The sequence below is a fragment of the Zootoca vivipara genome, chromosome 5 (assembly GCF_965207765.1).
Source record: "Zootoca vivipara chromosome 5, rZooViv2.hap1.1, whole genome shotgun sequence".
Lineage (NCBI taxonomy): Eukaryota > Metazoa > Chordata > Lepidosauria > Squamata > Lacertidae > Zootoca > Zootoca vivipara.
Genome location: NC_142588.1, coordinates 31,988,025 through 32,012,269, shown reverse-complemented (window position 1 = coordinate 32,012,269; position 24,245 = coordinate 31,988,025). Strand labels below are relative to the sequence as shown.

Here is a 24,245-nt window from a genome sequence, read left to right as displayed (position 1 = left end):
AGTGCAGGTACTCACTTCCAGACACTGCCTGAGCAGATCATATTCAAAGCAGCAAAGGCAGAGGAGGAGGAAGGAGCAGCCTGAAAGGGCTCCTTTTGGGCCGCTCGTCCCTCCGCTGCCGCCTCTGCTGCTCGCAAGAGCAGGCATAGGAGCCGCGGTTGGGAGAGGCACAGCACAGCGGTAAATGAAAGCATAAAAAATGTTACTGGACCCCATGTGAAAAGAAATAGTTATGAGATTCAGAGCTACCAGGGGATGGGGAGGTGGAGAGAATTAAAGAGCTTCCAGGGATGCATCTTATTAAGAAAGGTAGCTTGGAGGATTAACCCTGTTATCCTCTGAAATATATTGCAGTGGAGAAGCCAGTATTCTTCATAGGGTGCAATACTGTGGAAGAAGAGAAAGTTAAAGAACTCCAGTTACCTCCTGAAGCCCTTGCCTGCTCAGAGATCATGGATAATTAAATACAGCTCCTTGGATTTTATAATGCTAGCACAATTAATATAAGACTTTATACAAGAACACTAGCACCATGATGCCTCATGTTTTTCAAGGTGAATCTGAATAGGGTTACTGCTTTCCCACCTCTCAGCAGCTCTATAAAGACTGATATACTGTGATGATCAAGCACTGCTATTTCACACACCAGACTATGCCCCTACCAGTCTAGGTCTCTCAACTTGCTAATGGAAAGTAACCATGTCCAAATAATACCAAATTGATACAAGAAGCAACCATGCAAGTTCTGTACTCAAAGAACAAAGTATTGCTGCACCCAAACTTCAAAAATGCTTACATCTACCTCTGTACTGATCAGGTACAGTGCAGGGAGGTCTATCAAGATGCAAAAAATGTTATCCAGAACCAAATAAAGCTGATCAACCAGTAAAGATAATAACAAGTTGAAAGATATTTCAGATATAAGCAATTAGGTATGTTAGTGGCACAAACATTTTTGGATGTTGAAATTGAGCTCATATCCCTAACAGTAGAAACATATGCTAGTTTCCAAACTCTACGGTAAAGATAAAGGGACCCCTGAACATTAGGTCCAGTCGCAGACGATTCTGGGGTTGCGGTGCTCATCTCGCTTTATTGGCCAAGGGAGCCGGCGTACAGCTTCCGGGTCATGTGGCTAGCATGACTAAGCCACTTCTGGCAAACCAGAGCAGCACATGGAAACGGCGTTTACCTTTCCGCTGGAGCGGTACCTATTTATCTACTTGCACTTTGACATGCTTTTGAACTGCTAGGTTGGCAGGAGCAGGGACCGAGCAACGGGAGCTCACCCCGTCGCGGGGATTCGAACTGCCGACCTTCTGATCGGCAAGCCCTAGGCTCTGTGATTTAACCCACAGTGCTACCCACGTCCCTTAAACTATACGGTACTTACAATCAAATGTGTTAACTTTTGCCATTGCCGTAAGTAATAAAGAGGGAGTGAAATTTAAGGGAGGATCTGATTCTATCAATATTGATGGCTAAAACTTTCTGCAAGTTCAAGCATAACAGCATGTTCTTCCCCAGAAACCTTAGAGGAGGAAAAATGTTGTAAGTAACTGTTGCTGGAAATCATGAAATTAGTGGATTAAAAGCAGGTAAGAGTTAACATACAAAGCTGAAAATCCACTAATATGACTGGCTGAAGTGCCAAAGCAACAATATTGTAGGGTCACAACTTGTACAATCTTAACTATTGGTTCCAAGAGTTTACTTATGACTGATGGAAGAACAAACTCCACGTGTGGTACTCAAATTAAATATGCCAAGAAAGTTTTTCACTATGGCATATCAACCACAGCATACTGTCCAGAGCAAATGGGAAGCCCAACCTGCCAGTGCATGTACTTTGATCAAAGATCAAGATGAATCACTATTAAGTATTATACATAGAGACACCCTAGGAGAAAAATAATCAAGAAATCCAGAGAGAGAGAGCAGTTTGCACTTAGATAAGCAAACTTGTGGGTGGAAAGTTCTCAAGCATTAATAAGTATATCCACACTCCCCTCCACCAAACATGAAAGGTGGAGAAATAAGAAGTGAGAGGTCTATTGAAAATAATGGACTTGAAAGAGGAAGTGCTTCACTGCAATGGTTACATGACATGACCAAAGAGGTGATGTAGGTGAAGCCAATAAAGTCACATGGGCAGGGACAAGTTGTTTGGTTTTATCCCATCCTCTCTTGCAAAGGTGTGGACACTAAAGCATTGCAGTTACATACAGTCATACCTCGGTTTGCGACTGCAATTCGTTCCGGACAGCCGGTCGCTCCCTGAGTTCGCCGTAAACTGAGGGGCTCTTCTGCGCGTGCGCAAAGCGCCACTAGAGCACTTCTGCGCGCCGCGGAAGCCGGATATAAACACTTCCGGGTCTGCAGCGGTCGCAAACCAATCAGTCGCAAACGGAGGCGGTCGCAAACTGACTGTATTTAGTGCCTAACAAAACTGAAAAGTGCCCAACCTTCATTTAGAAGGGGTCACTGCTGTCACAATTTCTAGTGTGTGTTAATGCCATAATAACCATACATTGCTCAGAAGTAAACCCACTAAATTTCATGGGGATGGCTCCCAGATAGGACCAGAGCCTGAACTGTTTAAAGGTGCCAAACTGAACTGTTAAAAAAGGTCACGCCCTAAACTTTCAGCCTTACTGATAATATAAACCCCACCCCAATGTATTCACTTCTTTGCCTTTCCAGAACATGGAAGGATAATAAATGGACTAGGATGTAGGAGACCAGTTTTAAAATCACCACACAACTATGAAGCTCCCTGGGTGACCTTGGGCTACTCACTATCAGCTACCTTGGGCTACTCACTATCAGCTACTCACTGTCATAAGGATAACACGTGGAGAAGAAGCATAAATTCCAACATAAGTTCCTGATAGGACAGAAATAAAGTTGTTTTTATTGGAGGATATATGTCTTCAAAGAAGAAATTACAAACTCAATGCCCTCCAAGATGTTGTATGACTACAACTCCCATCATCCTTCACCACCAGCTAGGGCCAATGAGAGTTGGGAGTCAAATAACATCAGGAGACCAGCAAGTACTCCATTTCCAGTTTAGAAAATGGGAACTTTTAAGCCTTGGAGACCTAGAATACAAACAAGCTAAAGTAGGGTTGGAGGACTTTTTACTTCCCAATTATTCTTCTAATTACACAGGTGCCTATGTTGTGGATCTTAAGGAATAAGTATCTGTGCTTTTGGGTAAATCGCTAAGTGCCTAGGACACAGCAGGATACAGTACATGTCTAAGTCAGTTAGTGTTTTGCATTCTTCATACTATGCACTTCTGTGGTGGAGGTAGAAGCTAAAATATTTAATGTTTTATTGGCAAAGATTGCTGACTGCATTTGTGGAAGAAAAAAATCTAAAAACATGGTTTTAGAACTACTGTACATTCATGGCATAAACATAAGCATGTCAAAAAAAGCAAACTAAAAAGTAACCACCCACCAGTTTCAAGATATCCTACACAACTGATTTACAAATAAAGGCATAATGCATATGTAGCAAAATCAAGCTTCTTACCTTTTTATCTCTGGTCCTTACTTCCCCATAGAAATCTAGGGCTTCTTGTGCCTTCTGAAATCTTCCTCGATGTAACAAATATGCACAAATCATTACACCAGTTCGTCCCTTTCCAGCTTTACAGTGGATTGCTGCAACATGACTGCCATCTTCACTAAGCCATTGGTCAAGATCTTCACAAAAAGGTTTGATAAGCTCCAGCTGCGGTGGATTATGGTCTTCAAAAGGATACTGTGCAACTATAAAATAGAGTGTAATGATTAGTCAAGAGTCAAATTACTGTTAAATCTAACATATCAATATTAGATGTTTTAATCATTATAGGATTTATACAAATTACATAAGCAATCATCCATAACAGGCTTGTGCAATTTGTCACATACCATGGCAAATGCAGCCCAACAGGCATTTATTATGACCTGCCAAGTGTTTGACAATCTCCCTGCTTTGGGAATCCCAGTAAGGCAGCAAAAAATTAAGTCACATGTGGGCTACTATATGCCGTTCATGGCCTACACAGTTTGGTGTGTCATAATTTGGTCGTGGAATGAAACAGAGCAAACTGAAAATCAGTAATTTATATTATCAAAATTTTTATAAATTATATAAAAACGTAGAGCAGCCTGTTATAGCCATACAGTTATATCCAAAAAGTATTCACTACCATTTAACACAGGGTTTGGATGGGGCTCCTTTTTGGCTGGGTATGCCAGATTTTTATCTTCCTCCATTCTGCAGGTTAACTTGACAGGTGAGCAGGACCCACAAGTAAATCATTTGATGTCATAATGACATCTGGCGACTGACACTTGAGAAAACATAGTGTTTTATGCAAATGGCAGACATTGTACTTAGTAATCATACATAGGAATGCCAATCCTTGCCAAGCACAAGTCTCTTCCGAATAAATTTTGAATGGTATAGAACAGAAAAAATTGATTCATTGAAAAGATTAATTCCTTTCCTAATAATTATTTACTGTCTGGGGCCAACACAGAAATTACTGGATATCAAACTAATAGGAAATCTGTGGTGTGCTACAATAGCAACATTCCTCTCTAAGTGCTTGCAATCCATTTTGCTTCTTAGTTTAGGAGAAATATATGGAAGAACAGGCATACCTCTGCAGTTAAATTTGGCGGTGTCATAATGTCTTTCAGCACATCTGAAATAAAAGTTGCAATACATTAACTTCAAGTTCAACAGAACTACTTACCAAGGAGAAAAATTATCATTTTCGAATACATTTTTAACTAATACTATATCCATATTAGAAACAACACTTCCATTAAGCTTTATATATATGATTAGCCAGACGTTTCAGGTGTTCTTCAAGCCATATAAATAAATATGTGATGCACGTAAGTCCACAGATATGGAAGGGAGGGTGAGTCTGTAACAGTTAGGCATCAGGATTGGATCAGGGAGAACCAAATCCACATTTCCATGCTCTCATGAAGCTCACTTCAGGCTCTGTCAGACCACCAACTCCTGGCCTAATAAGCCTACTTCAAAAAGTTGTTATGAACAGATTTAGATGGAGGTTCCCTTTCTATTATATTGCCATACGACATTTTAGAAGACTCTTTTATTTAGTGAAATGCTCCTTTTTTTTCTTTCCTATAGTTTTGGGGATCAATTCTATCCCTCCTGGAATGAGTGAGAAAACTGAAAACCATACACAGATGTTCCTGTGGGTCTATATCAGGCACCCCCAAACTTCGGCCCTCCAGATGTTTTGAACTACAATTCCCATCATCCCTGACCACTGGTCCTGCTAACTAGGGATCATGGGAGTTGTAGGCCAAAACATCTGGAGGGCCGCAGTTTGAGGTGCCTGGTCTATATGACCCTGCAGACTGCTATGTATTAGGTACTCATTATGTCTACAGATACTTAGCACAAAACTAGTTCTTTAAATTTCTTGTAAAGGAGGAGCATAGAGGGTAAAAGCAATACTTTCAAGATAGACAACTTTTTCAATTTCCTTAAGATCACTACAAATGGTACTGTGGATTTAATAGTACCCCATAGGTTTACAAAACCCAATGTATATATTTGGTCCCCAAAAACCAAATGCTGTATTCCGTCCTCCACCTCCAATCAGCAGGCTGTTGGTAAACTGCTTTATAATAGTAACATTCTCAACTGGCCAGCAAGCCATTTCTGAATTTTAGATTGAAATCTGCCCTGGTGAAAGGCACATTTTTGAGAGTGCTGGGAGCGCCAATTATGGCAGTTATGGAAGGAGCATGGCATAACACAACACCACCCCTGACATGCTCATCACGGGAAGTCAGCTGCTGGTCCTGATTCTGGAGACCATATACACAGAGAAAGAGAGAGATGCTGTTGCTGTTTAGTAACAGGGAGCATTTCTCATTACCGGGGGGGGGGGGGGGGAGGTAGCCACACTAATCACTTTAAAGATACCTGCACATTTTGCTCCACAATTTTTCCTCTTAGGAGGGCTAGACTTTTTTTATTAAAAAAATGAAAGCTCAGAGTCTAGGACACCTACTGGGTTGTTGATCCCTGTGCTAGATCAATACCACAGCTGTCATGAAGCCAGTTACTGAAAAGTGTGCAATTTCTTCTAAAGTTAATATGGTTGGAGTTGTAAAAAATGCTTTCATTGCAAGTTGTATATATTATCCAATTTATGAAATTGCATTTAAGGAAGCCTATGAAATGCAACATTTTGAATCAACCATGGAGTTTTTTAAAAGGTATTAAAAGTTCACCGCGTACAGTATCCAAGTGACAATCCTAAGTACCACATAGATAATACATTTAAAGCCAGTAGAAATAGGTGAAGTTAAAAAAAAGCTCCACAGATCAAAATATCAAGCAGATTATTCCACCAAATTTAATTACTATTATTGAGCAATATTCTGGAGCAGTAACAGCTATTATAGACTTGAACAATAACCTGAACCTGTAACACAAAAAAGGAAGAAAGCTTTGCCACTGATATTCTTAGTTAAAACCAATCAGTTTGCAGAATTAAGATGTCACTGTAATTAGTTCTAGAGGGGAAGTTTTCAATTTTCTCTGTGCATGCACAAACTAGGAAGACAGACGGGAACAGTACAAGTCTGAGGCTTGTGTAGGCTTATTCCTGTAACATAGGGTGGAAAACCTTTTTGGCCCAATGGGCCAGCTCTTTAGCTGACCCCAAACTGCTGGCTAACTTTGATGGAGGGGCATGACAATCAATCTGTCAACCATCTGATCTCATTATGACAAAAGATGGATGACAGGTAGGTTGTCACGCCCACCTAATGTAGCTGGATAGTACTTCTCAAGCCAGCTGGTTGTTAGGCACCTGAGAACTGCAGCATAAGCAGCTTTGCTGCTCCTGTAGCACCGAGTGGTTTGCATTGAAACTGCTGCTAAAACTGAGCTTTCCCCCCTCTATTTTATCAGCTGTTTCAATGGAAACCACTTGACACTATTAGAACAAGACAGGCTCCCCACACCTACCAGCATATGGGCAGGACAAATACACCTTGTTCCAGCAAAGGAAGAACAGAGAGCTCATTTTAAGCTCCTGATTGTTCCTTTCTGATCATGTCAGTACCTGCCCCACATTGCATGCACTGTCAGATGTGGGGCAAGTGGGTGTGGTTTCAGAAAAATGGCCCAGCAGGTCAAATGTTTCCCACTGCTGCTGTAAACTTATGACAACATAGTAAGACAAGTTAAGAAAGGCTGTGAGTGCACTGCATTTATTTCAAGATGGCAAACTCATAATTTGGCACACTACACAAGTGGTTTTAAGGTCTAAATGTTAGCAGAATGCCATTGGAAGAAGCCAATTAAGTGGTCCCATGCTACTCCTGATAATATAGGACTTAGGCTGGTAAATCGAATGCAGATCTTCCTGGACAGGGATGGCCTGTCTGCAGTTCTGCTTCTTCTTCATCCAGATTAGTTTACTGAAATGTGTTTTGTATGTGAGGCTGGCCTTCAAGACTGTTCAGAAACTCCAGCTTGTTCAAAACATGGCAGTCCAATTACTGACTGAGACATGTTGGTCTGATCATATTACATCTGGGTTGAAAAAGTTTTATTGGGTCCTACTGACTTCCCAGGCACAATTCAAAGTACCGTAATGATTTTGACCTTAGGTACTTCAGGGATCACTTTCTCCCATATGAATGTAAATTTAAGTTGTTGCTTTTAATGGGCAACTGATGGCTGCTGCTTTTTTTATCGGTTTTCTTTGCTCTAGCTGTTACATCAAGAAATGTTACATCATTTCTTTTATTAAAAATCCTAAACATTTAACAGCTTGAAAAAAAACTTTTTTAAAATGATAAACTGTTCTGGATTTTTAAAAATCAAATTTGGAACCTAAGTATCATGTGTGGATGTAGTCATTCTTATATAATGTTTTTCTTTATATATATATTTCAATTGATAAAAATGTTGTACATCTGTTTCTTTCTAGTTTACTCTAGGATCCTTGACATGAAATTTAACTATATAGCAAAATCTGAAAGAATTCAATATATAAAATGTAGCCTAAGAATAGCAAACTAAGTCTTTCCACAAAAACTTTAATGAAACACATAACAATTTTGCTTCAATGTGACAATGTCATAAAATCAACAAAAGCTGCCTGAATAATTTCACTTTATTATAAGGTTACAGGCTGCAAGGTAGGCATTCTGCCACGTTATTTAAAGCAGCCCAAGTAACATTAAACTGCACCACACCACCACCCTTACAAAATAAGTTCACCATGCTTACATTCAGCATTTTTTCATGTTTAAGTCTGTTGAATATCTTTTAGGTCTACCTCTCATATAAAAAGGAACTTAATTTCCTCTATTAGAAATATTTGGGTCAGTATATGTAAGAAGTATACTTACAGATTGTATATCTTGTAATGGTTTTTATGTTTTGAATCCAAAAACCTTAAAGAAAAACACACACAAGTCACACAAACATATATTTGACATCATTATTTTACATAGTTGCTCGATAAGACACATCTATCACCACCTAAATGTTGATATCAATTTTGATGTGTATGTAGTACCTACTATTGCTGCTGCCCTTAATTTGAACAAATGTTTCCTCACAATTACTAATGTGGGAAAGAGTGTGAAATTAAAATTGCAGTTAACTCCACAAAGCAATTTTATTGAGAAACTAAAGCAGATGTTGTTCTAAAGATGGCCTTATTGTTCTATGCAAGGGTAAGAATTAGTACTCTTTAATATTGGCATTTAATTTTAGATTTCATAGAATCTGCCTCAGAATAAGGGATTCAACCTCAATTTAGATGAGGAAAACTAAAGCAATGAAAGTTAATCACAGACGAAATTAATAGCCTAATTCCAAATAATTTGCAAAATAAATGCAATTGGGAAAGGGCAAGCCAGGCACCCCAAACTCGGCCCTCCAGATGTTTTGGGACTACAACTCCCATCATCCCTAGCCAACAGGACTAGTGGTCAGGGATAATGGGAATTGTAGTCCCAAAACATCTGGAGGGCCTAGTTTGGGGATGCCTGGTGCAACCCTTAATCTCATATAATCAATCCCTACTCATTGCATAACCAATGAGAAACACTGCCTATTGTTCTATGCACACTTTCACTTTTGCACAATTCCCCAGTACTCTGCTCTCACAAAACAGGGAACAAAGCGAGCCCACAGTGAGGAAGCAAACAAGAATTTAGCAAGGGTCCAAACCTTAAGCAGAAAGCATTACAGTTATTGGCACTATACCACTTTTGATATGGCTCTTTCACTTACAGGGTAACAAAGGCCACTGAAACCAACATCCCTGATAAAATTCACCAACTTATTTAGATAGATATAAGTATATCTTGCAAAAACATCACCTAGCTTTATGAATCAATACCTCTCAAACTCTTTTTTAAAAACCCTGATACCTGCATATCACTTAAGTATCTGCTATTTCCTTGACCATTTCATGTTAAAAATATGACAAGAAACTCACTCTATGGTTTCAATAGCAGCCAAATATTCTCCCTCCTCCGCTCAACTGCATTGTTCACCAAGTAGTCTGGTGAAGAGTTCTGGAGAACTTGAAAGCTTGCAAAATATTTTAATCTGAGCTGTTTTGGTTGGTCTACTAAAGGTGTTAATAAAGGTTTTGTGCTAATATTTGCAATTTTCTTACCTTTACTTTTTGTGTAAAAAATTTTTTAGATAAAAATGAATCCTTAACACAGCTAGCCTAGGTGATATTTTTCATACACAAGATACTTGAGTTTCAAAGCACCAAGTACTTATTCAAACAATGACAAAAAGGAAGGAAAACATATCATAGCCACTCTACATGCAGTCTATTCTGCTTATTCCTGCAATAAGACTATTAGTATTATTTTTTGGACGAGTTACAATAAGCCTCTGCTTTTTTTGATTATTCAAAACTGAACTGATAAAATAACTTCTCATTCTTATCCAGCTACTGAAGCGGCACACCTACATGGGCAAGAATGGTTTTTTAAAAGAATTAACTCATATATGGCTATTCCTTGCTAAATATAAAGAAGTGCTCCATTGTAAAGCTATTAGATAACCAGCATATCCAACCACGACTAACTAATAAAAATCTAGAGAACTGCATAGTAGCCACCAATATGAGGACATGCAAGCTTAGTAAGCTATTGTGATGCTCTGCTCCATACATTTTTCTCACACAATCAACACCTAACCTTTATTGGCCAGGAACATTTTGTGTATATGATATATGAAGCAGGTATGTGCTAGAGATTGTGGTAGGTAATGAGAAATTGGACGAAGGTGGAAACACCTGAATCACTTCGTGAAAGATTGTAATTTTATGTGCAGATGCAACTGCAACATCCAAAGAGCTCCAAGTGCTTATACATATGCCAGGGCACTGTATTTTCCTATTCTCTCTCTCCCCCCCCCCATTTTTAACAAGTGAAAATGAAATGCCTATGTTGGAGATACATGGACATTCATATTTCAGAAATCATCAAATTCTCCTTTAACTCAATTGATCTCATAGAAGCATCTACTTAGTTTAAAGATTAGTAATAGGACTTACATGCTTATATCCATATTTAATATTAGTCTAACGTAATATGATTCCCCCCCCCAAAAAAAGTGAGTTTCACCTTTCAGCACTAAAATATGATACTTCTTTATCACCAGCACTTTGTATAGCTGTCTTACTGCAGCTTTTAGATTATAATGCTAACATAAATTGTTATAGTCACCCTAGAAGTAATTTATGGTGGAAATTTTTGGGAGGGTAAATACTTGAATTAGAGTTTCACAAAACAATTACAAAAAAGGAACAAGACTGTATAAAATCATCATGAAGTCATTCCTGTTCTGTCACCCCCTCCCTTTCTTCCATCTATTGTACGTGTGAACTGCTATCTGTGGGCTGCCATGGAAGAAGGAGGATTAGGAAAAAAGTGAAGGGAACTGGGGTTGGAATTTGATGTTACACCTAATACACAAACTTCACATACTAACAGAGATTAAAATTAGAGAGGCAAACGTTCATTGAAGAGCTAGAGAATTAACAGCCAAACTTGTCAACTAATTTCTGCCTTACACAATATGGCTATTAAGTGTATAGATGAATTCAGAGGTACTAGATTTGGTGAACTGACACCAAACTGCAAAATTATACAAAAATAAAAATAGTAGCAATGAATGCATTAGCTAGATTAAACATAATGCTGATATATTGTCATGTAAAAAAGTAATACTTAAGTAAATACCTTAAAACTTCAAATCTTAATATTTGATTTTGTTTCAGATTTGGTAGAGAAAAAGCACACTGCATTGTAAAAGATACCAAAACATTGTTTTAGTTCTCATTTGAATAAAATATGTGATAATCTCAGAAATGGGGAACCTGGTGGAAGGGAACATACAGACAGGGATGTAACATTTTGTCCCCAAGAAATCTCATATTTATACATTTACTCCCAGATGACATTAAGATGCACAGACACAAATTCTTACCTCACAACGTCATCAATATTGTTTCTGTATACTCCTTCAAGTCTTTCTGCAGGAAAACCCATTGCAATTATATTTGGATAAATATCTGAATATTCAAGTTAAGGGAAATATTTACAGAGTAACATTGTGAAATAGTACATACAGTGTTAAATATTTCAAGTAAGTAACTATAGAGACTGGATTTAAGCAACCATTTCAGACACTTGCTATAGAGAAAAGGGTTCTAGGTATTCCACCACCAGGGAAACAACTGTCTGGCAGGCTAAGATGAGCAGGACTGGGAGTATGCAGGGGCATAGGTGGCGGTTTGCCAACCCATAGGGAAGGTCTTTGAGGGCCTTGGATTGCTCACATATGTTGTAATCGTAACAATTACTTGGAAGCAGAATGTTCTTGTTTTCAATAGAGAGAAATTAAGATCTACCATTTTGAAAGATCCAGCAGTGTTACAACAGTAACTCACAATTTTATTCAGTCTACCCTTCAGCTTGAGGGTCAAGAAACTGTTTCATATCCATGCAGCTCCTATCATCATAACAGCCACCATGGATCTAATGATTTATGCACAGTTGACCACTAAGTTTGACTTAGTTGCTCTCTACTGTTTCCTAGCTGCCAAGACACAGCCTTGCAAGGATCAGATTACTGAAAAGGTGCAGAATCTCCACATCCAGGGTGCTTCCTTCCCTTCACCAGAACCTCCAAAGTTGCAACCTTGCTCCAGTCAGACCATCTGTGGAGTACAAACAGAAGCAGTCTGTCCATTTGGGCTACTTCGGCAAGCTTTGAGTGTAAGAGACTGGGTGGCTGCATGTGCTGCCAAGAGATATAGAACACCTCCTGTTCCTGTACCACAGCATCATATGGCTCCAAGCCTCTCACACACAAGACAGGGGAGCAGAATGCAAGTCCTGGGAGCTTGAAAGCTGTCCTTCAGCTCTTTTGTGTGCATGAAGGTACATATAAATCAGCATATAAACACAGGGAAAAGAAAATGTTCTGATTTGTTAAGTTCTAGTCTCTACAGTGGTACCTCAATTTAAGTACACAATTGGTTCCGGAAGTCTGTACTTAACCTGATGCGTACTTAACCTGAAGCGAACCTTCCCATTGAAAGTAATGGAAAGTGGATTAATCCGTTCCAGACAGGTCCGTGGAGTACTCAACCTGAAGCATACTTAACCTGAGGTATGACTGTACAGTAATTGGTTCCGGAAGTCCGTACTTAACCTGAAGCGTACTTAACCTGAAGCGAACTTTCCCATTGAAAGTAATGGAAAATGGATTAATCTGTTCAATATGGGTCCGTGGAGTACTTACTGTAAACTGAAAGTACTCAAACCGAAGCGTACTTAAACCGAGGTATGACTGTACTCCAAAAGCCATCATCCTGTCTCTCACCAGAATAATGCACTCAAATCCAGCTCACACTATTTTATGTACTCCAGGTTTTACAATTTGTTAAACTCTCATTGTTATAAATATTTGTTCATAACTACAAAACTAGACTGACACTTGCCTTTCCATCATCTGCAGCAAAAGTCACCTGCTCAAGAGATTCCAGCTGTTACCTCCAGAACCTTCTGTATAGTAAATCCACTGAGCCATGATGCTCACTGGATTACCTTGGGCCAGTCACGGTCTCACCTACCTCACAGCCTAACCCACAGCACAGAGCTGTTGCAAAGATAAAATGGAAAGGGAGAGAGACCTGTGTAGGACACATTGAGCTCGTTGGTGTAAAGACAAGATATAAATGTAACAAAACAAGAAAACTTTTCCATGCATGCCACTCATTTTAAACTGATGACAGCAACTCATTTCACCCAAACAGAGAATTGTGATTATTATCTATGGTAGGAAACAAAGCCAGGATCATGAACCATATTTTGAAGTTGGCTTGTTTCCCAAAATCATAGTCAAGCCTAACCAAACAAAAGCAAAAAACCTTCACTTGCACCTGCAAGTAAACAAAACAGGTAATTACAAACCAAAATAGCACTTATCCAAGTGTAAGCATCCATGTTGTTTGGTTGATGGTGCTATTTTTTAAAAAAATTGCAACAATAATTCATATAGACACACACAAACTGTGTTATGTAAATAAACAAATACAAATACCTTGTCCTCAGAAGTAAAATATTTTTTTTAAAAAACTACACAGAAATTCATATCATATGCTTGATAGAAATGAGATTTGCCAATGTAAATGCAGAATTATCCGATTTTATCTTTTTCTATTTTTTAAAAAACTGTACACTATCTTGTACACTAGTAACTTTTGTGTTGGAGTAATTTGCAAGACATCCAGAAAGAGAGTAAATTCTGCTACTCTACACTTTTCACCAGATTATGCAGATTCCTGCACTTCATTGGAAACTTACGTAAAAGAAAGTGAAATCTTAAGTCCACTGAAGCAATTTACATGATCTCAGTACAGGGATAGTTCAAAAATAATGGTAAGCTACGTTCTGACATCAACATGCCTGGGCCTTAGCCTTGCTGACATGGGAGACCCCTCTCTCCCCTCCTGATAAAATAAAAAAAATCCTTCAGTAGCACCTTAAAGACCAACTAAGTTTATATTTTGGTATGAGCTTTCGTGTGCATGCACACTTCTTCAGATACACTAGAAACAGAAGTGTCAGACCCTATATATATACAGAGGGTGGGTGGGAATGGGAGATGGGCTGATGGGAGTGGTAAACCTGTAGATGGGTGTTAATGGCTGCTGATGGCTGCAATTAGTCCTGGGCTGAGGTGCTAAAGAAAGCTTGATCATGCATGTAAGGTAGCCATGATGTTCCATTTAATCCAAACCAGCAAACATATGGTTTGCCCTTGCCCTACTAACTAGGAGAGAAGAGCTCATTTTTAAGTTGGGTATTTTTACAACACTTAACCACGTTGAGAATTTTATTTAAGTATAGTATATACATATCTATTAAAAAATAAAGCGAGGGTGGAGAAAGCACATGAGGCCAAGAGTCCAGTCAGGCTCATTTGCACAATTTCAACCATCACAGACTATATACAGCCTACATTCATCTCAAGTAAAACTACAGATAATTTTCTATAGGTCCTCATACTGGATCTTTTTATAGCCATCTCATCCAGGAATTGAAATAGCATAAATTCAGCAAACAAATGGAAGCCTCACGTTAACATTAGATTGTCAGTAAGTACTGTAATAAAGAAGCAAAGTATCATATATTTAGCCTGATATACTGTACTATTATCAAATTACCTTTGCATAAGCACTTAAGCCTACTTAAAGGAAAGGAAACATTGTTCTTGCCTGAAATACGTTTCTCAGATGTTAACACATGGCATGGTGGGCTATGCTACCCATTTTTGCCCAAAGACACAAAACACAGACCTTTCTCTGTTCCTTGCTCCTCCATCTCTTGACCAGTCTGTTTCATTACTCCTATACAGAACAAATAACCAAAGCAATGCAGCACAGGAGAAAACCTAAGAACATAAGAAGAGTCTGCTGAATCAGGCCAGTGGCCCATCTAATCCAGCATCCTGTTCTTACAGTGGCCAATCAGTTGCTTGGGGAAAACCAGAACCTGTGCTGGACCTGAGCACAAGAGTACTGTATTCTCCCCTTTTGTAGTTTCCAGCAACTAGTATTCAGAAGCATATTGCCTCCAACTGTGGAAGCAGAACAATCCTCCCTACATTCATTCATTCGATTTATATAACACGTTTCATTATAAGATCGCAGGGCAGTTCACAGAATTAAGCATTTATACAGCCTGCAAGTCATCCCCAGAATTCAAGGGCCTACCATGTGTTCAATACCTCTGAGAAACCCCTTTCAAGTGAGACAAGGGTTCCTTCTCTAGAGGTGCTAATATATGGTGTGGTGAGATGCACTAAAGCTAAAACCTCTCAGTGGGAACCATGTGACAGTTGCCTATTAAATAACCTGCTGGAGAACTTCCTCCCCAAAGCTGCCTTTGCTGAAGAACATTTATCAATTTTGTAATGCCTAATGAATGCTGTTGGTGTAGCCTGCATAGCCACTCTGCATACCTTGCAAAAAGGCGCATTTGTTGAAAAAAGCTGCTGAAGTTGTCATGGTTGAATATGCTGAGATGTTCTGGCACAAATAACTTCAGTGATTAATAAGCTAATGTGATGCACGCTTTAATCCACCTAAGGTGTAGCTTCTTACTTTCTATCCCAAGGTGTTAGGGTGAAGAGTTTGTTTGCCTCAGTAGTTTGTTCTATTAACGTATGCTCTAATAGCTCTTCACACATCTAAAGAATGCCAAGCCTACCCATGGAGAAGTGGGATAAAACTTTGGCAATATCAATTCTTCCTCTTGCTGCAAAATTGAATTTATTTTAGGCATGTCCTTAGAACCACCACATATAGATGTTTTGCTACTGAGAGTTGATACATCTTAAACTCTAGAAGCAGGAGAGACAAGGTACAGCTAAACAACTTTCTCTTCAGAGAAGCTGAGTGAAACGAAACAAACAAGAAATCAATTGTCTGAAAGGTTAGGAACAATAAATTAATATTGAAAAGTCCTGCACATATCAAGAGACTGCCAACCATTCTCAGAAGGTTAGGATGTGACCATGTGGAGATTCGACAAACTTTGTGTAGGGCATTATTTGCAAAAACTGCAGATTCACCACCTATAGAGTAAGTCATAATGTTACAATGAAACAGGTAATTTAGAGTAACCTTTCCCAACCCTATGTCCCCATATGTTGTTGAGACTACAATTCCCATCATCCCTGACCACTGGGCCATGCTGGATGAAGCTGATGGGAGTCATAGTCCAACAATATCTGGGGGACTCAAGGTTGGGAAAGGCTGTCAGAAGATATGAAAGCAAGGGAAATATAGCCTTTTATTCACCTTGCTCTGGTGGACGCTCTCCCTGCCACTTTGGCTGGAAAAAGTTAAAGAAAGCCTCTGATTGCCTAAACTGTTTGGTTCCCAAAGCAAACCTCAAAGCTCTTCACACATCCAGACAATACCATACCCTTTCCAAGGTTGGAAGGACAAGCTCCTGCTGAAAATGGAAGCATGTTTATGAGATGACAAATTTGTGCAAAGAACAACCACCATGACAAACTGAAGTGATGACAACTAGGGGTTAAAAAATACAATTTGAGAAGCAACAAAGAGACACAGATTTTAACAACTCAAATGGCAGCTTCTGCAATGCTGACCAGGTAGTATGAAGATGCTGCAGTGTGATCCCAGCATTCTTTAAATGCAGTTGACCTTCTTTACACTGTCTAGGAAGATTGATCATGCAGAATGACAAATGCAGAGCATGGAAGGATACCTGGATGACAGAACTGTACCTACCACTTTAGGTGGGTGGCCTTTAGGAGCCTTCTATTCAACTTCCAGGCAGAGACATTCAGCCAAGGCAGACTGGAATGCAGAAGCATACCTTGAGACATGTTCTTCTCAATAGTGGCATTGGTTAAAAAGTGAAAATGAGACCTGATGGCTATGGTGAGTGCAGAGCAGTAGTCTAGAATGGTGCCTGCCTAGAGAGCGTTAAGTTAACTTATGCGCATTTAACTTGCGTGCATTCAGCTTTACACAGTAGGCAATTCTTTATTTTTAGAAAATTGAAAAGGAGGCAGAAAGAGGGCAGGTGTCCAGGAAAATATTACTTTGGCAATCCCACCCACTACTGAACCCAAAATGTGTTTTGACTATATGAGATTTTGGCTTTATGCACTATCCCTGGAATGTAACCGCCGTGTAAGGTGAGTCACCTGTATAGGATTCACTCCTTTGCAATCAGCACTAAGCTCTCCCCGATAAAGAGGCATGGAACCTGACAGATATTTGACTACTTGCTGAAGAACCCACAAAGCACTGCACTGCAGGGTCACCTGAAAACTTCAGAATTCTACTGAAAGTATAAGCCAACTGCATTCTTTAGGCAACTAGAAGTGAAAGTGCACAGATGAAGTCTTGAGTCAGATAAGCAATCAGCACTGAAAGAAATTCTGAAAGTTGAGCTCTTGAATGAAAGTAATGTTCTAGTGCAATTGTCTTCAGAAGCCTATCAGAGTTCCTTGTGGAGCTTCTGGCATTGGCAGAAGAGACAACACACTTCATGGAATCCACAAACAGTCTCTATTATTATCGTGAGGCTTCACATGTGCTTACATAATAAAAAAATTCCTTCCAGTAGCACCTTAGAGACCAACTAGGTTTGTCATTGGTATGAGCTTTCGTATGCATGCACACTACTTCATATCTGAAGAAGTGTGCATGCACACGAAAGCTCATACCAATGACAAACCTACTTAACCAAAGAAAATGGAATAAATACTCCAAAACATTTCTGGCTCAGTACCTGAACTACAACCAGAATACTAGAATAGATATATCTGCGCAGCATCCTGCAATCAGAAGAAGAGCACCACTAATGGGCAAAAGAAAATTTAGGTAACAAAGCCCCACTTTAAAGTCAGTGAAAGAAAGTAGTATCTTCTCAAACCTCCAGGCAATGGCAGAATAGTGTCATGCAATAAGAACTTGCACAGTGCTAGTAATTTTAATCTTAAACTGCTATTTAAATGGACACAAAGGAGCAGTATAAGACCCAGAAACCTTATTTTTGGTTTAATTATACAACATAGAAAGACTCATCTATTTGTCTCTGATTCTACTGACATCTTCAAAAACTATCCAGAAGACTATCTGTCAAAGAAACGCATAAAGCTAATTTAACTTACATTTAAAGTATACTTGTTTTATTACTGTACTGTCCATATATACATAGTATCTCAGCTTATACTGTATCTACCATCCTGTGTAAACCCTTAGCCAAGTCACTCAAATTCTACCAAGAACTAAGTACTAAGTACTATCAAAGGTATGATTTGTTTTAACTGTTTTAATGTTGACTTTTAAACTGTTGTAACCCACCCTTGGGACCTGGTGGTGAAAGTCAGATAATAAAAGCTGAGGAAAAATGATGTTGCAGGAAAACAATGGTAAGCTAAAACCTGGAGTTCGGGGGGACTTCTAGCAAGCAATACAAAACACAGATCAGACAAAGACCAACCACACACACACACACACACACACACAGACAAAATGTATTTAAAACACTAACCACAAGTCTGAGGAGTAGGCAACTGCAGAGTACACACACACCCCTGCTCCTGGTCAAGACAGGAAACAGACTGGTCAAGAGGAGGAAGGGAGCTATTAATGGACAAAGGTATGTGTTTTCTGACTTTCAGCACAAGAGGGCACCATACCCCACTATGCCTTGTGTTCACCACCTCTGCACAATGAGATACTCAGCAGTGAAATCTATTACTGTAAATTACACTCCTAGAGATTATTCCAATTTCTACTTATCAAGCTTTCCAAAAAATTGTGGGGGGGGAGATTAACAGTAGCATTGTAGTTTCCAATGAGTATATGCATGAAAGAGCAGCACAAACACTTCTGAAGACTAGAACTCAAAAATATTATATTTATAGGTACATCTGAAGTGCAGTTATGACCATGAGAGACAACTGCAAATACCTGTGGGTATGAGGAGAAAGACCAGTGAAACAATTTTACTAAATTGCATTAACAAGGAAACACAGATAAGCAAAGGCTACAGTCAAAAGAAACTAACTAGCCATCCAGTCTGCAACTTGCCAGGGATAACCAGTCACTGTCCCCAGTCTTAGGTTGCATCATACTTACTCATCCTACCCATCCACTATTGCTGCTATTCCTGAAAAGCTATTTTAGGAGTCAGGTGTCAAAGTTAATTGCTGTACTTCTCTACCTTTTTCATATTTAAGGGCCAACCAATATAAAAGCTTGCAATAGAGAACATAGGCATGCAAACATACTGACAACCACAGTTCTATACTGTTTCACCTAGTTAGGAAAAAACTGCAGCACAGTGCTCTATTACCTGTCAGTTCTACCTCAACATTCTATCATCTCTTTCAACCACAAGTGTGAAAGACTTATGAATCCAGATATCCTAACCATGTAGATTTGATACTGAAGTCGTTATCAATCAACCTGACTTTTAAGCTCATGGTGAAGTGTCGCAGCAAAAAGAAGATGGCACGGTTATAGTAGGGGTAGAATAGTAGAGGCAGGATGGGGAAGGATGAAGGAGCAGCAGCACAAAGTATACAGGGCTAGTTAGGGTGGGCAAACATTCCCTGTGTAATTATTTGCAAAGCTGCTTAAGATGTTTACATAGACTAAGGAGCAAACCAGACATCATGGCAGCAAACCAGTGTCCCAGAAATCTAGTCAGTGCTTATTTCCGTTTGTGTGTGTGTGTAGAAGTGCAACAAGGGCAGGAAGGAGGATTTTTCAGTTTTTTCACTCACAAGAGCTGCCCAGCTTCTCCAGGTGGGGCTGTGTATAAAATGGAAGGACCAAAAAGAAGAAGCTAAAATGTAGATGGTTTCCAAGAATCATTCCAACCTATTGTACTTTTCTACCAGAGGCTTACCTTTGCAGTAAGAAATCTAAACCAGTGGTTCTCAACCTCCCCCGCCCTAAGAACACTAGAAAACAGCTGATGGTCTTGGTGGACAGTTTAATAGTTTTTCTGCCTGTTGTAGAGACTGTATGAGATATACTGTAGAATTTTTAATTGCCATTTTTTGTTTCTTTTAAAAGCAATAAAAATCCAATTAAAATCAGTATGAATATTTAATGGTGGACATACCAGACCACCTGAATGAAGAACTATGGTGGTACATAGTTTGGAAACCCCAAGCCTAGATTCTAAACATCAGAAACTGCCAAATATATCATTTACGCATGCCCTACTCAATGTGGTGGACAGCAGACTGGTGTCAATTTGCAAGCCATCAGCTGCTGGTCCCTGATGACTCTACCACAGCCCAGTTTGGGTGGGACACTTCAGGGACTGGTCCCTGGCATATTTGAATGGGGAGGGTTTACCGGTCCACCACATCAGATAGCTTGAGAAGCACGGGTTTATATAGCCTATAGATGTGAACTAATCTCCAATTTACAAATAAACTACTATCAATTTTAGGTGGTTTAATGTAATAAATAAATAAATAATTTATCAGCACTCCTGGAAAAGTAAGAAAAAATAGTTGTCACTGCCTAACCTCAGTGTGCCTTAACACTTTTTTAATGCTGTGTCAGCACAGCTATAATGCTAAGAGGTTAAAAGCTTGTTTTAGAAGTGGAAGCAAGCTACAGTTATGGCTTATTAGCTATTGGCAGTGAATTTGGCTTTGCTATTCTACCTGATGTCCAGCACTCCTCTTTGCTAACATTTTAGTATAAAGTGATGGAATGGGAGAGCAATGAACAGAGCAGGAGGGGAACATGACATCAGAAAATATAAACTCATCTTTCAGGAACAACAAGTTCTGACTGACCAGCTTAAATATGCAAGTATTAATCTCCAGGAAGAAATCATATGTGCACACCCTTAGTCACATGCCCTATTTCTTTCTCCAGCACTTATCAACCCTGCAAAACCCTCTTTGTAAAAGGCCTCAGCCATTGCATACTTTTAAATACCTGGCATTTTAGGAGAGATCTTACTTCACCTCTCTGCAGTTGACAGCAAGATATAGTTACATTATGGCTGGAGGTGTCCCAAGTAAAACATACAAAACCAAATAAAAATAAAATAGAAAAATTCCTTCCAGTAGCACCTTAGAGACCAACTAAGTTTGTTATTGGTATGAGCTTTCGTGTGCATGCACACTTCTTCAGATATCTCTAAGGTGCTACTGGAAGGAATTTTTCTATTTTATTTTTATTTTGTTTCGACGGCAGACCAACACGGCTACCTACCTGTATACAAAACCAATACTCTTACGTTGAAGCTACACAGTACAGCATAGAGCCTGCAGAAAACACAAACTTGTGTCCTATCTACACCTTTTTCAGAATAGGTCCCATAGAAGTCAATGATATTTTCTTCATAGAATTCTTCAGAAAAAAACACCAAAGGGTTTATTATCAGTGTGCACTTAACCTCTGAGAATGTTGATCTAGGAGCAGGCTCAGGAACAGCTTTTCCTCCTCAAGGTATCTTGTTGAAGAAGACCAGCCATCTCTGTACAGCCATGAATTAAAAAACCTGCCTCCTTAGTATCTCATGGTTTGATAAAAACTGCCAACCTTATCCAACTTTTTCACCAAATTTTAGCTATAAGAAAAAAACACAAGCCTAGTTTCCCCCATATTGTTTCTTCTCTAGTAGAATGCAAATTACTAAAGAACTCATCTAGCAGCAGCAAATTTCTAGAAAGCATTGCTCAATTGCCTGGGAATGATTCAAAAGAACCAAGTACTGTACCAAGGAATGGTTCAAAAGAACCAAGTACCAAGTCATATGAATTAAGCAAAAGGTATGCAGTGCAATGTGACTTAATTATGCAAGGAAAGCTATTTATAAAAAATAAATCATAGGGTATTTCACAATTGGGGAGGGGGGACCAAGGGAGAGGAAAGGTCACAGATCATGAGTTTTAATTTGTTTTAGTCTGTTCTATTGTGGTTTTAACTTTTTGTATGTTTGAAATTATGATAATTTTTAGTAATAATGTAATTATTTTATCTTTTTTGTAAACTGCTTTGAAGTTTTTTCTACAATCAAGCAGTATATATATTTATGAAATAAATAATTCTTCACCATACTCTTTTTGTCACATGCTAAAAACATTCTTGTCTAGACAAGCCTACCGAGATGATTAGACAGGTGAGGTAATTTTTTATTTGTTCTAGTATTTTAATTTTTCTAAGTATGATTATAATTTTTTCTCAGTTTTATTGTTTTATCTTTTTGCACCCTGCTTTGAGGTTGTTGTTTTTTACCATCAAGTGGTATATAAATAACCAAAGAAGAAATCAAAGAAATATTGGAGAATGTAAGCATATTCAAGTCGGCAGGTCCTGATGACATTCACTCAAGGTTCCCATGGGAGTTACACTGGTCTCTCAGAACCACTAGTAATTATGTGTGTGAACTCATGGAAAATGGCATGGTCCCAAAAGACTACAGAGCAAAAGTAAAGTGCATCTTTTTTATTTTAAAAGGAAAGCAGAAAATTTATTCTGGCTTCTGGATTTTAAAATTGGAGCACATTCTGAAGCACAGAGAATATGAGTGACTAGCATTCAATGGTTATAAATTGTACTGACCAAAACTAAGTTGCTTTTTTAAGAAGTCAGACTGGATTAAGTAGAGAATAACCCACAGATATATATTAGCTATGCCAAGGCTTCTGATCTCTGTCTTCATGACAACCACACAAGAAAAGTTATTTGGGAGGGTAGCAAACAAACAACAAACTATTGCAAGATGGATATAATTTGTTGAAAAACTGCATGAAGAAATAAAATAGATCATTATAAAATTGTAAAGAGATTTCCAGCCGTGCTGGTGGTTCTCTCTTCAATTTCTTAATCAACACAGCTGAAGATGACCTTACACCATGTTGGATGCAAAATAAAGGGATTTGAAACACTAAAATGTTAGATGTATCTATGAAAAGTAAGGTGTGCAACAATATGATAAAAACAAAAAAAGTTGTATATTTAAAACAAAGAACTGTACAGAAATACATACAATACTGTGGGCAGGGGAGATGAGGGAGAGAAAATTTAACTGGGTGAACAGCTGTACTTCTAAAAACTTCACCTTATGGGGAATAAACTGAAAGAGTCAATGTGATGTAGTAGAACAAAATAGCAATGCCATTATAGACCACATTAAGAGCAATACTGTCTTCAAGATACAAATGCATAATCATAGCATTCTATTCAGCACTGATGAAGATCTCATTTGTGTTCAATTCTGGGCAACAGAAGTCAACAACAATGTAGATAAACTGCAAAAGATTGATAATATAATAAAAGCAGCTTTGCTGGATGAGCACAAAGATCAATCTAGTTTAGCATCCTGCTTCTAACACTGCCTAGTCAGATACATCCAGAAAGCATACTACCAGGTCATGCAGGTAACAGCCATCCCCTATTGTTCATCATCCCCCAGCAACTAGTCTTTATTATTTTACTCTGATGGTAATATTTTCCAAGCAAAGAGATAAAGGAAAGTAGGAGAGCATGGGCCCTCCTACATTATGTTCAAATTTAAAATGACAGCACTAGTTAGGAACCACCACTTTCTAACTGAACTAATACATCTTATGGCAGACTTACTTGGCAGTAAACCTCACTGAGTTCATTAATATTTATACCCAAGTGTGCATGTATAGATTTCAATCTAAGTTCTTAAAAACCTTAAAGATCACGTTTTAGAACATTAGTGCATGAATGTAAACACCAACATCTGGGAGGGAAAGGGTCTGGGCATGACTTGTTTTGAAAATCACTCAGTTGGAAAGTGCTATGTATAAATCATGTGAATAAGACATAATAAAACACCCTTGTAGGTGTTTTTATTCTATTGTCCCCCTATTAATGTGAGGGTTTTAAATTTGCTAGAGACTAAGGACTCATTTTCCTTTAGTTGGGGAACACACAAATGGCCTGTTAAAACCAACAGCAAAGTAGTAACGGATTCTTACTGCAAAAATGGCATTTCTCTGAATTTTCAATCAAGTCTTCTTAAAGCTACTGAACTATATCATTAGAATATTTACCAAAGCAGCAGTATGAGGTTATTAACCACTGATAACTCAAATATATGTGCATAACACCGACACGCAATAAA

At 38.7% G+C, this 24,245-nt stretch overlaps 1 protein-coding gene across 1 annotated transcript in view; it reads right to left on the bottom strand.

Annotated features, from left to right (window-relative positions):
• PTEN (phosphatase and tensin homolog) overlaps positions 1 to 24,245 on the bottom strand; it is a 54,484-nt gene that overhangs the window by 20,549 nt on the left and 9,690 nt on the right. The window contains exons 2-5 of the mRNA XM_035137353.3: positions 11,539 to 11,623; positions 8,424 to 8,468; positions 4,665 to 4,708; positions 3,544 to 3,782 (exon numbers count right to left, since the gene is read on the bottom strand). Coding sequence (XP_034993244.1) covers positions 3,544 to 3,782; positions 4,665 to 4,708; positions 8,424 to 8,468; positions 11,539 to 11,623 — 413 coding nt within the window. The remainder of the gene's footprint in view (positions 1 to 3,543; positions 3,783 to 4,664; positions 4,709 to 8,423; positions 8,469 to 11,538; positions 11,624 to 24,245) is intronic.